Source organism: Ostrea edulis, chromosome 4, assembly GCF_947568905.1.
Source record: "Ostrea edulis chromosome 4, xbOstEdul1.1, whole genome shotgun sequence".
Lineage (NCBI taxonomy): Eukaryota > Metazoa > Mollusca > Bivalvia > Ostreida > Ostreidae > Ostrea > Ostrea edulis.
The window spans coordinates 13,162,984-13,181,840 of record NC_079167.1 but is presented as its reverse complement, the minus strand read 5'-3'; the positions used below and the strand labels follow the sequence as shown (position 1 = coordinate 13,181,840).

Here is an 18,857-nt window from a genome sequence, read left to right as displayed (position 1 = left end):
AAGAAATATATTTTAAAAATCTGAAAGATCTACCTCAATCAAATAGTTCAGGCGATATCGACAGGGGATGCTTACTCCTTCTAGGCACCTGATCCCACCTCTGGTGTGTCCAGGGGTCCGTGTTTGCCCAACTATCTATTTTGTATTGCTTATAGGAGTTATGAGATTGATCACTGTTTGTTATCTTCACCTTTCATTGAATAGGTCAGATTCTTAAAAAGTAGGTATAACACAAGGTTAAACTTCACAAAATAATGAGGTCTTGCCATAAAGAATCTTTATACAAAATATGAAACCCCTTCCGTAAATACATGTGTAGTTCAGAAGATATTGAATAGGTCAGGTTTTTATTACAAGTATAGGTCAAACTCCAAGGTTAAAAGATTAAACACCATTGTGTCAAAAGGTCTTGTCATAAAAATCTACATACAAAATATGAAAACCATACCTAAGATAGTCCTGGATATATTTAATAGGTTATGTTTTCTTCAAAGTAAACCAAACTCCGAGTTCAAAGTCACAAGGTCATGATATATTGTCTTACCATGAGAAATATATATACAAAATATGAAAGATCTACCTTAAATAGTTCAAGACATATTGAATAGGTCAGAATTTTATTAAAAGTAGGTCAAACTTCGAGGTCAAGGTTACAAGATCACACACCATTGCATTACATGAAAGGTCTTGTAAAGAATGTACAAAATATGAAAGTTATATCTTAAGGGCAGATGATACAAACAATTTTTTTCTTTCGAAGAGACTTTATATGATGTTATTCTTTTATAAAAGTATATATTTCCTTGAATTCTTTTCCCCTTTGACTTGGAGAGTGAAATATTTTCCGTATTTCCAAAAAAGGACAAAACAAAAGTTATCATGGTAAATTAGTTTATTCTTCTTTTGTTTACCTTTTCTATACCTAAAAAAAATGGTTTTCAGGGAGAACAGAGTGTACTGATATTAGATTTACAACATAACGTGTAAAATATTAATGCATTACAAATTTTACACTTGGAAAATATAAATTGCTGCTTCAATAAAATTACATATATGGACATTGCACCCTCAGTTAAGGTTTACAAATTAAAATAAACTTCATAATATGTTGACTTAATGTTTAAAGTGTAATATCAACTTAAAAATCATATACCATACGGGGTGAATTTTCTGAGTAGACGCAAAATTGTAAAAATAACATTGGCTGATTTTCTAAAGACAAAGAAGAGTTATCTCCCATAATATAAGAGTAAAATTTTACAACTTCTGAAAATAATTTACAATAGCATTTATGATTTTACAGGTTTGTTTTTATGTTTTTGTTTTGTCACTCTTGATTTTCCTTTGCTATATTCATCTCTGAAAAAAAAATAAAGAAATGCCTAATAAAGGATCTATTTGATGTGCCATTTTACATTAGTTTCTGCATTATGACGTTTCCCAGTAGAAACAGGAGAAAGATGGCTGCATACTCCCTGCTGACATCTCATATAAAGCAATGATCCAAGTCCATACCGTGTTTCGCCCTCACAATGTCGTATGCGTTGTTAAATCTAGTGGTCTACCACACGCAGCACAACCTTTTTCCAAATTGTCCACTAGAATTCCAAGTTCCACAACTCGTCTCCCACTTCTCCATCAAATCATCTCCTCATGCTCTTCTTCCGATTCTTCACTCTCTGGTACATCAGATGGATATGAGTGTGTCTTCATTTCCTAGGCATTCTTGTGAATTATTACCAGTTGAACACTTTTTTCTTGATTCATTCAACTTCTCCTCGATCACATCAACATTCACTATCTTACGTCCAAGGGATAATGCATAACCTTTCGTAGCATTCTGTAACCTTTGATGACGTTTTTTACCAATAATTTTTCCTGATTATTTCCTCCTGAATGATTTTGGCACCATAACTGTTTACATTGTTTACTGACCCCCCCCCCCCTTCCTGGTCCTAAAACAAAGAAGAGTTCCAAACAACTATAAATGAGAAAACCAAAACCAACCAAACTATTTTTTTACCATGGGAACTCTTCAGTGCTAAAGGTAGAAAAATTTGTTTATATCATCTGGCCTTAAATTGTTCAAGAGATATTTTTAAAGATTTTTCATATATATCAGCATGTAAAACTTTTATACCCTTTTGTGGCCCCATCCTACCCCTGGCAACCATGAAGGGGATTCAAGTTTGTTCCAATGAGGGACAATGTCCTTCTCCAAAGGGATATAATAGCAAAATAGCGAACATATACTAGCAAATTTAAAAACAATCTTCTCAGAACCAGCAGGCCAATTTCAGTCAAACTTAGTACAAATTATCCAGGGGTACAGGGAATTCAAGTTTTTTTTTTCAAATGAAGGGTCATGCTCCCTTCAAAGGGGAGATAATCACAAAAATGCAAAAACTGGGTGGGGTCATTTAAAATCTTCTTCTAAGAACCGGTGGGCCAGAAAAGTTCAAATTTACAAGGAAGCTTCATGACATAGATTCAAATTTGTTAAAATCATGGCCTTTGGTTGTAGGATGGGGTCACAACAGGGTTTTGCTTGCGAATATATAGGAAAAAAGCTTTTAAAATCGTCTTTTAAAGAACCGCTGGGCCAGACAAGTTCAAATTTACATGGCAGCTATCTGACATAGTGCAAATTCAAGTTTGTTAAAATCATGGCTCCAGGGGGTAGGATGGTGCCACAGTTGGGGATCAAACTTATACGTGCGAATATTTAGTCAACATCTTTAAATATGGTCCATGGTGACCCAGGTGAGCGATGTGGCCCATGAGCTTCTTGTTTTATCTCTTTCTAAGATGCATATATACTTTTATGTTTCCTCATGCTACACAATCTCACCGCAGATCTGTTTTTGCTGAGCGGAGTCAATAAATGAAAACCAATGTAAAGATGAAAAACAATCTAATTAAAATCATATCTCCTCTAAATGTTAGAGAGGACTTGATTTTAATTAAATTGAGATAAAAAAAATGTCATGTACATGTATTAAAAATGACGAAAAATATATAAACCCTGATAGGGGATCAGACCAACAGCTAATCACACAATTCAAAATGGTATTTCAATGCAGATTTCCTAAATCATATAAGCACAAATATACAAACTATTTTGTAACACTAGATCCGGACTTTGGTTCAGTAGTAGTTGTTCAGTATCACACTAGTCTTGCTTAATTCAAACTACCATATTTAGGAATGTCTTTACATACAATTTCATCAGCAGTGGATTATTGTTTTGTGTCGCGTATAAAATTGAAATCGAGACGAGGTTCTATCTACCGCGGGGGTGTGTAGAAACAAATTGCAATTAGTTTGTTCTCAGGCTTGCAAAGTAACAGCAATTATTATGTACGACATTAGTGGCATTCAGATATCGGGCATGCAGCTCTCTCTTTGTATTATTTTTGTACTAATATTTCAGTCTCCGAGTACCATTAAATTACATACCACGTGTTTAAACACAGAATTTCAATATAGACCTAATACAACTACAGTGTTTAAGTAACATATTGTCTGTCAGTTCGACACTATACTAACAGTGGAATGGAAAAAGACAAATTAGGGATTGCATGGGTCATAAACATCAATGAACCAATGGATATTTTATCTTGTAGTGGACATGCAGTAGCTGTAACTTATTTTCAAATTATCATATAATAATATGGTTATCACAGTATATGTGACGCTACGGTTGTCATAGTAACACCCTTAGCAACCTTCCGTAATAAACGCTAAGGCGTTTGAGATGGTGTTTAAAATTGATACAAAAAGAAGGAGAATACATTATATCAAATCAAAGATAAGGCTTTGAATAATATATGATTTACATTGAGCTCTCCTTTAGCTCCAAATGACTGCTTGTGAGCTGTTTTCCAATTTTGATAAGTATTATTTACCATGGCAGACTTCTTTTCATCTCTTGAGAAATAAATGACCATTGAATTCTTTAAATTTTTATATATGTTGTAACACGTCAGTAGCATTGTTTCTTATTCAATTGTCTATTGTCGATGTAGTTGACCAAAAATTGCTCGTGCAACTATTTTACTCACTTCAAACAGCGAGTTTTATACACAGTGCTTTAGCTCTTTATTTGGTCTGTACAGTTTGACAAATTAGTTTTACCTTTCCAGCACATCAAAATTTCAAATACAATCCGATGGCATATTATTGGAATGAGGGAAGTAGGTATGTCATTAAGACAAATTGGTCATCAAAGTGAATCCTTCAACCATCTGTAAAGTTGTCAGAAAGCACTAGTTTACAAATGACGTAAAAAATCTGGAAGATCTGAAAGACCCCCGTAAAACATCTGTTTGGGAGGACAATGCACTCAGAAGGATGGTTAGACGAAACGTTTCTACTAATAGCTCAGATCTTATAAAGGAAATGGTTGCCACATCGTTTACTATCAATAAGAATAGTGCGGAATCGACTGAAGTCAGTTGGATATCGTGCAAGAAGACCCATAAAGAGACCTTTGCTTACACCCAACAATAAAACAGCACGTATGCATTGGTGTCAAGATCGCTAACGTTGGAAACTAGCCTCTTAGAGGAAAGCCCATTGGTTGGACGAGAGTCGTTTTTTGCTACATATCACAGATGGACGAATACGTGTATGGCGGCAACCTAGAACTGCATATGCTGAACGAAATATCATATAGACGATTCCGTTTGGTGGTGGATCAGTTATTGTGTGGGACTGTGTTTCCTACGACTGTAAGCTGGATCTGATCACAGTTAGGGGCTAACTTAATGCACAAAGTCACCAAGGTGACATTCTTGCTGCAAATGTTGTGTCTCATTTTAACAATCACATGTGCTCTTCAATAGACATTTTAACAACCCCTAAACATATCATGACTTTTAGAAAACCTCTCTTCTATAGTAGACAACCCATCTTTCTAACCACGCTATAATTACAGGCCGATAAAACTTTTAGATGTTATTTTCAATCCTGTATACAATTATTTTCACACTAAAACATTTTATTTTACATGAATACAATCCTATTTCTTATAAAAATAAAACATCTAATATATTATCTGATTATTAAGAAGTTTTCCCCTTACGTGAGTTTTCTTGGATTTAATTGAGAGTTCTTGGAAACTTATTGCAATATTGTCCAAAGTATAGATAAATGTGTGGTTTTCCGTGAATTACCTAAAGTATTTGACCAATTAAGTTTGACACAGACGTTTGTTATTAATATTGAATAAAAACTTGATATATCTGGTGAGTTTCTTGAACAATAAGTCACAAAAAGTAAACAAATAATTTTTGAAAAAGTGTACATTGACAGCGATTCCTTCGCTGAAAAAAAATATATCATTTTACCAATTTTGATAATTTCATAGCATCCTCAGTCTCTCGAAGAAGCTACGGAAGAGCCTAATGGTACAATACCGCGTCTAAATTGTACAAAAACTGATCTCAAATACTTCGGTAGATTAATGAAAATGTACTATTTAATCCGAAAGTTTGAATTGAAGATGTTATCCGTTGAGAAGCAAGCTCTGCCTGTAGTATGACTGACACGTGAATGACGTGTTAGGGCCCACCATGTTATTGTTTCCTCGGTTTGCTTGATTGCTGTCTTTTAGAAATAACAATGAATTTTCCATAATTATTTCCCAGCATACTCAATGACTACTTAAAACCCTACTTAGGTGACATGGTAAAATGATGTTAGTATAGATATACATGTACTAGTTTTACATTCCTTTTAAATTTTTAAAATCATTTTACTTTTTCTCTCACTCAGGAAACAGCTTTCTACGTCGATTCCTCTTACTAAGATAAAATTATGACAAAACAAAAACAACATGGGGTATCTTACTTATCATGATAATTTTATTTATCATTACAAGGTTTAATTGATTTCGATTGATTGACTGAGTTCGCTATATCTTACAGTAAAATGAAATATGGCATCATAGTCAAAGCAAAACATAAAAAGAAATCCATAACGTAGATATCACATGTACAGCGCATGCAGTTTCCAAGTATGTTATATAAAAGTACAGGACGAAAGTATCAAGAATATGAATTAGAAATCGAGAAAAAAAAATCAATTCAGTGTAAATATCTATCACAAACACAGAACTGCATTTCACAATTAGAAATGTCGATACTAATTTTTGATACTGTCCTATGTTGATCCAATTTGCAGTCAGTTTTAATGAACTGTTTACATGCACCCAGCATATGTATTCGTTCTTTGATCCTAGATATGCATAGTCCTGTAGATTTCCATATTTTAGTCCGTAAAATTCACGCTTATTGGATGCGATGGTGATGAATTTCAAAATCGCATGAGAACTGATATTTATGGCTTAACAGGAAGTATAGATATGTGACTTTATCATATCTTGGCACACAATTCGCTTTTCAATTTTATACACATAAAATTAACACCGGTAATATTCTAAAAATATATGCACTTTCTGAATTATACAGCCAGCAAAATCAAAGCCAATTAAATTATTTTATCCTTCGTCAAAAAAAAATTAATTAAAAAATCGACCACTTTCGGAAAAGGAATAACAGAACTCGGCGGATTGGATATTTCTCACATAAATGTAGTACCTTTGCTGCCACTCAGTTCTTGTCAATCAGCCACATCTCTCTCTCTTTCTTTCTCTTTCTTTCTTTCTTTCTCTCTCTCTCTCTCTTTGTCTCAAACATGGATCGTCTTATAGTCTCTTGCATTTACACTTTAATGGACATGATATAATTGTGCTTTTATAAAACATTTGACTTGCAATCCCTTAGCCCTCCTGAGATTTTACAAGCGATTCTTATTTACAATAATACATTAGCCTCTTTGAAATGCGACATTGCGAAAACATATGATTGGTTACTGATCTTGAACAGAGAGGCTTGTTCGATTAAACTGTCTGCACGGAGACAAATGGTGTCTTTGGAGTATAACTTCCAATTAACAAACGTCTTATGACTTTCTTTAACTTGTTTGACAATAAAATATGTAAACTAAAGTAGACCTCTCTGGCACAAACTCAGTAGGCAATAAAGACAAAGGGCAATGCCTTGTTGTTACAGTTTATATTGCGTTGGAATTGCAGCTACAGAATTTTACAATGTGCACTACACTGCAGGCTGATCTGGCGGGTATGAAAGTCGTTCCTTCTTCTTTATATTTTTGGTGAAAATTCTAACAGCCCGTTTGAGAATTTTTCACTGATGATAAAGTTGTAGGTGAAGTGCCACAAATTTTGACCTATGTATGGCGACTCAAGGTCATAGCAGGCTACCATGACACGTGGTTTCCATTTTTAAGGTCATATCCGAAAGACTCATGACTTTCACTTCTAATACCAGACGCCTGACAAAGGAACAGTCATTACCTATACTATATGCCTAAGGTTAGATGCGGCACGGATATCGATAGTCGAACCCGGGACTTACCTGTTGTGAAGCAATATCAGAGTCTAATGACTGCCCTTCTAGTGCCAATCTTTAAAGTTAATTCCGAACAAACCCCAGGGAATGTAGGAGTCCCCTAGGACTATAATTCCCCGCTATGTGGCTGTAGAGGTACCACCTGGTGCGTGGCTCCAGGGATTGGGTCAGATATGGAGTCCCTATTTCTACTGCCATTGGAGAAAGGAACAAAGTGACCACTAGATATGACAGGAGTCCCTAAGAGATACTCCATCCTAGACGTCCGTGACACCCAAAAGTGTTAGGTTAACTCGTCTGAACTTTGTCGTTCTTTTGTATTTCACAATGTAAGAGTTTAATGTGCTAATCCGGAAAGAACAACGGGGCATGGTAAAGGACCCCTAAGACTGTCTTTCTCAGCCTTCTTATTGGGGCTGTAGGGGATACCATCAAGTGGAAAATAATAAGATCGTGTACCTTGTAGGGTGTCATACCCCGTCCAGTGGCTATTTTGGGCATTCCTCCCACGACAGAGTAGAAACTGGGATTCCAAATATGCTCCGACCCCCTGGAGTCACCGAGTGGTAACCTGAAGCCCCAAACTGATGGTGGGGAATGATAGCCCTAAGTATCCTCTACCTTGCCCCGGGGTTCATCCCCCTTATCGTCAAAAACTGCGCTAAATCCTTATATTGTCTACGAAATAGGAAAAATGTTCAAGCGAGCTAAACAACACTTTTGGGTAAAACAAAATCTCTTGTATTAATGGGATGGAGTACCCTCTACACTAACCAATTTTCACTTTATCCCTTGTAGCCCCAGGTGGGGGATAAATGGGTCCTCTGCCCTTTTCCAGGGTTCTTTTCCACCTTGTCTTCAAAGATTAGCGCTAGAGGAGCAGTAATCAAACTCGGCTATCGACTATGAGATGAGGAAATGGCATAGTTCAGATGAGCTAAACTACATCAAAGAGCTCTTGTCAGTATGAGATAGAGTACCTCCTACGGTCTCCTTACCGTCCAATAGTCACTTTGTTCCTTTTTCCCATGACAGTAGAAATTGGGACTCCAAATATATCCCAATCCCTTGAAGCCATCGTGTCGTACTCCTACAGTTTCAAACTAAAGGCGGGGGAAATTAGCCCATGATGACCTCTGCCTTGTCTCGAGGTACGATCCGCCCTGTCTTCAAAGATTAACGTTAGCGAGTGCAAATTTAAACTCTTAATCATTATCATTCTATATGAGATACGATCGCGGTAGCTCAGTGGTAGATCGTTCGCTTTGTAACAGGGTAGTCGTGAATTCGAGCCCCGTTCGTGCCATGTGTCAAACCTATGACGTAAATATGTGTACTGGTAGTGATTGCTCCTTCGCCAAACGCTCCGCATTTAGAAGTGAGAATCATGGGTCTTTCGGATACGACCTTAAAGCTGGAGGTTCCGTGTCGCGACACACGTTGGTATGTTTAAGAACCCCCACTGCTACGACCCTGAGTGTAAAGCATAGGTCTAAATGTGTGAGAGAAAATCTCGATGGGACGTAAAAACAAAACACACAAACAAAAGAAAGGTTCACATGAGCTAGACAACGTCTTTGAGTATCTCAGACCTCGTGACTGTATAGTATGAAGTATCTCGTAAGGTCCCCTCCCACGTTCAATGGTACCCCCCCCCCCTTTTCCACCCATGACGAATAGAAATGAGGATTCCAAATCCGATCCTTGGCGCCACTAGGTGGTACCTCTACAGCTTGATGATAGCCCTAAGGGGTCTCCCCTACCTTGTCCTGGGGTTCGTTCTACCTTGTCAATTAGCGCTACAGGGGCCATCGGTAATCTCTTATTACGATTACGATTATGAAATTAGAATAATGTCAAAGTTCAGGTGAATTTAACCACAGTCTTTGATAATAATGATCTACTTTCTTGTTGTTTTATTGTTCAACCTTCTTTTCCCTTGAAATACTTTCTCAAAAAATTCCTTTAGTAGATTTGTTTGTAATAAGGTAAAATTAATTACTCTTCGGGTGAGCTATTTTACTGAAATAATCTTTTGATGCAATATAATTTCAAATGGTACATGATCTGGAGATTATAAAAGACCTCACATCATGTAGTTTTCCTTATCAAATCCATCCATTCATTTTTATTTAATATCTGTTTAAGATCATAGTATTCTAGTGAACTAAAGTCTTAATGTGCATTTTTTTTTTCATACAAGATAGCAAAATATATTGCTTAAAAAGATCCGACATGTGCGGTAAATTTCATTTGCTTCCACCCTTTCATTACATATCACTCATATAAATCAATTCATCATTTACACAACCCTCTCATGTGAGCGAAGCGGATCATGCATCTTTCGATTGACATTTTATATTTAAAAAATGCTTTAAGTTAATTCATGTATCATGATTTTCCATAGTGGCTGCTAGGGTGGCTGCTTATTGGATACTTCAACCTGGTTACCGGTAATATTTGGACTAATAGCGAGTTTTACAGCAATATTTCGATTCATAATGACTAAAATTAGATTTTCAGCAGGATTTTATCACGTCTAACTATATTTATCGTATTGGACAAGATCTGATATGCATGCTTGTACTCGTAGATATGCGCGATTTGGTTAATGAACTGATCGTATAAACAGATCTCGCCAATTTTTGGTATGAAACATTGAACAACGAAATTGAAATTTGGACAAATCTTCATAAATGTTATACTACTTTTGATATATGTTCTGGTCACTGGTGTTCCCTTTTTACATCAATTTAGTCCTATATTTTCCGTCTCACAACACGTTCTCTCTCTCTCTCTCTCTCTCTCTCTCTCTCTCTCTCTCTCTCTCTGATATTTGGAGTTGTTCGTCCAGTTGTTGATAGCATAATTCGTCCCCCGAGAACACAATTTAATGTTCCAATTCCAATAAAAGCCAGAATGTTGAGTGGCGAGTGGAACCCGGTAAGGAGAGCGCTTAGTGCCTAGTTTTTCTTATTTGCAAAGAAAGGCGATCACGAGTATATTACTTCTAGAAAATCGCCCTTTTCAACAAAAGGGGACAGTGAACTCGGAATTGCTGATGGCATAAAACAATGCAATAAATTTCAATCAGTATATGATGAAAGTATTCCTCTGGAAAAATATATTTGTAAGAATGAGATGAATACGTGTCAGATTATTTGAGTAATAATTTTTCAATTAAAACTCGCTTAAATATCGTGCATCGCGAGATGTGTCGAACAAAATCCACTTACTTGAAAATTAATGTTATATGGAGGGTACATAATTAGTCCGGCTAACGTCACGTGAGGACTTTCTTGTTTGAAGAACATCTGGCAAGGATTTTGATTTTTTTAAAATAGAAAATTACATCAAAATCAGTCGTTAGGAAATTTGCATAGAAAGTACACGATTTGTCTGTCTAACTCCTAACTCCTCCCACAGTTTGCAAGTGAGAGCCTTCTTATTTTCAGAGTGTTTGTATGGGTATTGAATACGTGCATGTAGCAAGGATTTTGGTGATCTTTAAATTTTGAGAAAATTACAGGTTGTCCTTTTAAATCCTGTAACAGCTTTGAAGCTATTAAGACTGGAAAATCAACAATTTTTAATTTTCTCTGATGTTTAGAATATTTACAGGTCGCTAAACTTGGTCAAATTTGGGGAAATATTTTACACACAGAACTCTTGGTTTGTCTTTTTATCTCTTGTCACAGTTTTAAGCCAATACCCTTTATTCATACGATACAAAGAAAGTATGCCACAGCCTCATGATGGCTGATACTACCTGAAACAAAGTTATACAAATCATGACTTAGGAAAACATCCTATATAAGCTTTTCACGGGCGCATTATGTATCGTTTTCGGTACTCTTATTAAATCGAGGCATGCTACTGACAAATAAGTTGATGTTACTGGGGTCTTGTTTAAAGTCAACATTTCGGAGATTCCATGGTTGTTAAAACGATCTAATTTACCAATACAATCTGTCATTGAGTCAAATGCTGTGACGTGTTTCATACCAATTGTTGGGCCGCTCTTTTCACACTGAATTTGACTACGTATTGATCCATTTACCTGATACAGGGATCACGGCGAGAGTGACCGATCGACAAGGGATGCTTACTCCTCCTAGACACCTGATTCCACCTCTGAGATGTCCAGGGATTTGCGTTTAACTTACTCTTAACTTTGCATTCTTTCTAGGACTTATGAAATTGATCACTGTTCGTTATCGTCACCTTTTCATACTAATCGATTCTTGTTATACACTGGCTACGTTTTTGTAGAGAGCAAATGCAACGGGCCATATTGGTATTCCAAGAAAGTGCTCAACGAACTGAACTATTTGGCACTTGAGATTGTATTCATATGACCGCAACATTCCTCCCTCTTTAAATGTCTTTACATCTTAAAGACATTAACCAGGATCTTTATCCCAATGCAGGCATTTTCACCAGACAGTTCCGAGGACTGATCTACGGCACCAAATGTAAAAGAAAGGGGAAAATGCAAAGGATCAGACCTGGATTCTAACGTGGGGTTTGTGAAGCTCTAGTCAGGTGTTCTACCAGCAGAAGTATCAGGATCTGACGATCGGAGCGTTATTTGTTATATGATTGTTATGAAGGAATACGTTTGAATATAAAGTTTTCAATTTTTTAAAAAAAGCGTTATGACGTTGATATTCATGAGCCATATCATGACGTCATCTATTTAAGATTGAAAATACGTGTGGTTATGAACTGCCACGCTTCATGAAGTGTGAGCATGAAACGTTGTAGTATACGTGTGGTTATGAACTGCCACGCTTCATGAAGTGTGAGCATGAAACGTTGTAGTATACGTGTGGTTATGAACTGCCACGCTTCATGAAGTGTGAGCATGAAACGTTGTAGTTCATATCCTCAGATAATTTTCAAAAACTTTATTAATATCTTATATTTACATTTTACTTTCACTTCTGTAGGAATCCACAGCTGTTAAAATAGACACACTCTATTTACCAAGATTCATACGCACATTGTTTACATCTACATCGCCTTCATCAGGAAATGGCTATGATTACAATTTGTAAAGATATCAAAAGCAAAAACATTGTAACTGTAAATATTATGAAATAACGTTACATAAAAAAGATTTATACAATGCAAGCGATATTATGACGACTTACGTTTGGCAAGTTATGAATTATTTCATACTACAGTGGGGTTTTCCCCCCGAAAATCAAAGACATACGAAATGTTCCATGTCTAATAAGTTTGTTACGCCTGGAAAAATGTTCATTTCATCGAGGGTAACAGAAAAATGCCGGTCGCGGTAGTGGTTAGGGCAATCGCTTCACAACCGGGAAGCCCGGGTTGGATTCCGGCGCCGCGTCGTTTAACACTGGTAGTGACTGTTCCTTCACCAAGTGCCCGACATTAAAACCCCAGGGGTTCGTGTTTGCCCAACTCTTAATTTTGTATTCCCTATAGGAGTTGTGAGATTAATCACTGTTCGTTACATTCAACTTCTCATAAAAGTCACAGGCCTACATGTAGGTTTTTCGGATATGACTTTAAAACGGAGGTCTCTAGTCGCGGTATGCGCGGTAGGTGTGGCACGATAAAGAATCCTCCATCTTATGGCCATAAGCGCCGAGCATAAGTCAAAGTAGCGCTTCATGTCTCTCTATACGTGTAAAAAATCATCGAATCGGGCGTAAAACAATAAACAAACAATCGTACGTAAAACAATAAACAAACAATAGGACGTAAAACAATAAACAAACAATCGGACGTAAAACAATAAACAAACAATCGGACGTAAAACAATAAACAAACAATCGTACATAAAACAATAAACAAACAATCGGACGTAAAACAATAAACAAACAATCGTACGTAAAACAATAAACAAACAATAGGACGTAAAACAATAAACAAACAATCGTACTTAAAACAATAAACAAACAATCGGACGTAAAACAATAAAAAACAATAGGACGTAAAACAATAAACAAACAATAGGACGTAAAACAATAAACAAACAATCGTACGTAAAACAATATACAAACAATCGGACCTAAAACAATAAACAAACAATCGTACGTAAAACAATAAACAAACAATCGGACGTAAAACAATAAACAAACAATCGTACGTAAAACAATATACAAACAATCGTACGTAAAACAATAAAAAACAATAGGACGTAAAACAATAAACAAACAATCGGACGTAAAACAATAAAAAACAATAGGACGTAAAACAATAAACAAACAATAGGACGTAAAAAAAATAAACAAACAATCGTACGTAAAACAATATACATGGACAAACCATCGACGATAAAACAAGATACTTCAACCTTTTACAATTACATGCATTATATATGAAAGCACGCTTGTCAAATACATTTCATCTAAATCTTGCATCTACAATAATGTACTAATCATTAATGGTATTGATTACACAGTTTTGTGTGGCTGTTTTTTGTTTGGTTTGGTTTGGTTTGGTTGTGGATTTTTTTTTTTCATTTTACTAATTTTTGAGGACGTTGTACCCATCACATTTATTTACTACTTACAGTCAGCTTTATAACAAAAACATAACAATTCGTAATACAATGCATGATAATCATGTTTTATTTTTTGCATCTAGGTATGTTGATAAATACTAGTACTGGAAATTCCACACACGGGACAACCTACACACGCGACACGGACAACGGGCCACTAGTGTGTAAACTAATGGCGATATAACTACTATCAACAATTCTAATACCAAAAGCGTCATTATGGTCCACAAAGCCATGCGCTTTATCTACTGTCCCTTTTTTCAGCGAGTTACAGTTTCGCAATTAAAAACTTCTCAAATACATGATGCTGAAGAAAGGCATCTTCTCATTATGATGGTTTACATCATCTATTATCCAGGTTATGTAAACCCACACATCAATCCTGGCATCGGCGAAGATTTAATCCAAAGGGGCCCACTTCTCTTATAATTTGTTTACGCCTTCATCTAGATTTGTAAAAGCTGTTGAACTAAGTCAGGAAAATTAATGACTTTTATTCCCTCCAAATTACTACAATGATTAAGAGCCGCAAATGACTGATGATGTTATCAGTTAATTAAAGTATTTGAAAGTCTTTGTGATTTCTCCCAGGTATATCGATTTGTTGAGTGATTCTCTGAAGAAGGTAGTCGAATTCTGTCAGATGAATTCGAAGTTACTGTTTCTTTACACATGCAGCCTCTTATCTCCCCCCAATAACATTAAATGAATTTGAAACGGGTTGCTTTCAATAAAACTTTATGACAAACTCTTTTTCTTTGTAACAAATAGCATTCCTTCATCTTCTGTTTGCCATTTTCATTCTTACCCCATCTGTTTCGCTTGAGTATTAGAACGGTTTTACAACTTTGTATTCATGGATGCAAAGAATTGCATAAACTGACATTGATTCCATGCTCCAATGTCGTTATTTAAAATAATCAAACGATCTTTTATTGAAAGACTGGACGGTTACGAGAGGGAATTACTGCGTTTGGAAGTAAATTACAAGCCAAGTATACTGTACACTGCAGGGAATGAGACTCTTTAAATGCTTGGTTAAACACTGGATAGCTCCTTGCGGATTTCATAATAAGATTACCGTTCTTGGTTGTGATACTGTGCATCCATGTTATAGAATACCGGTTGAGAATAATAGATTATCGGAGACAACAAATTGCCTGTAAGGCAAACTCAGATTATCACTTTTCTTCCTTATTCTATCTATCTATCTATATATATACATGTATGAGAGAGAGAGAGAGAGAGAGAGAGAGAGAGAGAGAGAGTAGTTGGATTTTGTCATATTCCAGTGAAAGAATGACATTAGTTGAGTATATTCAATCAGTGTGTGTGTGTGTGTGTGTGTGTGTGTGTGTGTGTGTGTGTGTCTGTCTGTCTCTCTGTGTGTGTGTGTCTGTCTGTCTATCTCTGTGTATGCCTGTATACAAGTGTGGCGTGCTATGGATTGTTGAGATCCACAGTTAACCAAGAATCAAAAAGATTATGTTTTGCTGGTAAGGCTATGAAGCTGTTGGATTTTTAATATAAATATATATATCCTTTTGAATTTCAATTGGGTTAAGATCAAGATGATTTTCAATCATCGTTATCATTCGTTAACAATATATAAAATATTTTTATTCATCCATTAATCTGCAAAAAATATCATTTGGTCAGCAGTCTGCAAAGAATTTATTCCAAATCTAGTAGAAACCATAGAACCCACGGACACACAGTTTCTTACCTTTATTTTGGATCTCCATTGTAGGAAGTCCCGGAAGTGGTCCTTATTTCCAGGTGGCGTTCTCTTCCACAGTAAGAATCCCACTACCGCATAGGCCACTGTGATTATCACCAAAGGTATGATATAAGTACTCAACAACACTGTGATGGTGTATATCTTTCTGGACCTTTTGGAGGGCCATATCTCGTCACATACAAGGTGACCGCCCATGCCATCGTTATGTGCCCTCCCCACAAATAATTGTACAGAGGACAAGGCCGCGGCCGCCGTCCATATCACAAAAATTATATACCTGGAGCGTTCCTGGGTGAAACGGTGTTTCAGAGGGTATGTAACTACAATGAAGCGGTCCACAGCAATAGCCATATTTGTAAAAACACTTGCCGCAACTGAAATGATTTGTATACACAAGACAATGGGGCATACTGGTGCAGAAAATATCCACATGTTGTATATAGCATCAGCAAAAGTAAAAGGCATACAAAATAATCCCATTAACAAATCCGCGATAGCTAAATTTATCAAAAAGTGGCGCAAATCTGTCCGTGATCTCTTTCCTCTTATGAACACAACGACCACCAATAGATTTCCAACTATGGCTAAAATAGTGGTAAAAGCGTATAGTACGGCCAGTCCAATAAAGGTATCTCGTGTCAAATTAAAATTACCTATATCAGACTGATTTGTATTATTTTCAAGGCTATAATTAATAGCTTCACGAGAATGGTACTGATGAATAGCCATGTTCAGAATTCCCGAATAGAGTCAGCCAATCAAATTCTGTCTCCAAGTGAAATGTATCTTCCAAATTTGTAACAAACCATAGAGGCGAATGTGTGTGATTGCCTTCAATTGGTTAGCTTAAGCGACTGATGAGCTCGTCAATTGCACTGAGATTTCCATCAATAGTTTAAATAAACTTGTCCATTGTATCTTTGCTATCACCGATATCATCATAAGAGCAAGTGTTCTCCGGATTCTCCCCAAACGTCAGAGAGCAGAAGACACACTGCTGTCGTCACTCTCACTACAGTTGAATTTCATCCCGTGATTTTTATGTTCATCAAGCAGCGTCTGTTATCCCTGTAATATGAACAGGCGCTAAGATATTGTTCTCAGATAGCTCTTATACATCAAACCATTTATGCATCGGTATTGCAAATGCGTGCTATTGCGAAACATTTCTAAAAGCGGTTGTGATTTTATTGCAAGTTTCGCCTAATAAAACAACAGCACACCGTCACATATTTTTTCTGCTGCATTGGGAGAGTATATACATGTTTGTGTACAGATAAATAGGTGTAGTGCCCTCCCTATTCATCGGGAGATAATTAAAATATTATCCCAGGAGTACTCCATGAAAAGAAAAATGATAAGATCGAACGAATGTTCCTTTGATTTACGATGGCGGCAATGTACTTTGTATCATATTTGGCCATCAAGAGAGTTCGCTAGGGGGAAAACTGTTTTGTATACTCTGGCTATGTTGGGAGGTGTTGTCAGCATCATGTAGACTTAATCAACGTGAAATTAGCAACCCTAATGCATTGCATATTGAGCTTCAGGATGTCAAAATGTGTTCACAACATTTTTTTTTTTACAATCATATAAAGCCAAATTGATACACTTATGACAAGGGTGAATCCGGAAGGTGAGGGGTCCGGATCCCCGTTCGAGTAGAGAAAATTATACTGAAAAACATTTCGTATTACCATCTAATCATTACTATTTGCTGGATCGAAGAGCTTGCACGGACTTCGTCTTCTGAACACAGACCAGCCACAGCTTTCTACCAAATATACGTAATTCACTCTCCCACCTTGTCTATATCCCCATTAATGATGGAACTAAAAGAGCTTCCGGTTTTGTTTTGCATCCTGTACTCCCACGATGATTTACTGGATCTAAGATATTCTTAGGACTTCACTTTCTGGACCCCCTCCATCAAATAATCGTGTAGATCCCCTTTGGTGATGTAATACGTAATACGTCTGGTGGATCCTAAGAGTTTCCATTGGACTCGCTAGCAATGGTCTCAACTGTACTCCGTATACAATGATACTGGATATGTCACTCATCCACTTATCTCATGATGAATCTAAAGAAACTTCGCCCCCTCGACCCCTTGCGACGACTTTTGTTTTTGGAAACCATCAATTAAAAATGCTAAAACTTTTATATCACAGATTAATTTAATGTGAAAACCGTCCAACTCTTATAAGGTTCCAGGAAGGGTGGTTCGAATAGACAGTCCCTAAAAACACCTACTTGTTTGAGCCCCCTTTCAAGATTTGCCGAATCCACCTACGTTTAATTATATATTTCGAGAGGCACTTTATCAACTGGCATAAAACAAAGTGTAAAACTCTTTGAAAATGTACAAATAGATAACTCTCAAATTTATTTGGACAAATGCATCAGCAACACTCAATAATATACTGGCGAAAGCAGCTTCTAAATCTCATACTCAAGCATCAAAACCAAAAATTGCAAAAATCCAAGAGTAAGAAACGGTTTGATACAGATTTGAGAAATTTAAAGAATAGGCTATCATTTATGGAAAAGTAATGCCAATGTATCCAAAACATTCTCAAGTCAGACGTCACTTCTATGAGTTACAAAAGAAATATGAAAATTTAAGCGCAGACAAAAAAAACAATTTTTAATTGACAAACTATCTTCCTTGCATGAAGAAAATCCTAAACTTTATTGGAATCTGATGAATGAGTTACGAAATGAAGATTCTTCATGTACAGATATACATGTATCTATTTCACCGTCAAAGTGGTTTGACCCCTCCAAATATTTTAATCAATCTAGTGAATCATTTTCTAATAGAATAGGCGACTTGAAGGAATAATTAGCTTGAAAACATCTTTATGGTTTAATGAATCGGATTATTTGATAACAGTAAAAAAAATTCCACTGGTAATAACCCTCTTGAAATGCTGTAAGGCGCCAGGATTGGACAATGTTTCTAATTATATGATTGAATATGGACAGAATGTATTCTACCCTGTATGTTGAAGATTTTAATGCCTGCTTGTCTTATGGGATCGTGGACACAAGAATATATCACCTCAAATCAGGTGACTCAAACGATAAAAATAATTATCGTAATATTACAAGTACCAAGTACTATTGGTAAACT

At 36.2% G+C, this 18,857-nt stretch overlaps 1 protein-coding gene across 1 annotated transcript in view; it reads right to left on the bottom strand.

Moving 5' to 3' along the window:
- LOC125670356 (substance-K receptor-like) overlaps positions 1-16,714 on the bottom strand; it is a 25,129-nt gene extending 8,415 nt beyond the window's left edge. The window contains exon 1 of the mRNA XM_048905470.2: positions 15,707-16,714. Within this exon, the coding sequence (XP_048761427.1) occupies positions 15,707-16,450 (744 nt within the window). The 5' untranslated portion in view covers positions 16,451-16,714. The remainder of the gene's footprint in view (positions 1-15,706) is intronic.
- Positions 16,715-18,857: the final 2,143 nt, after the last annotated feature.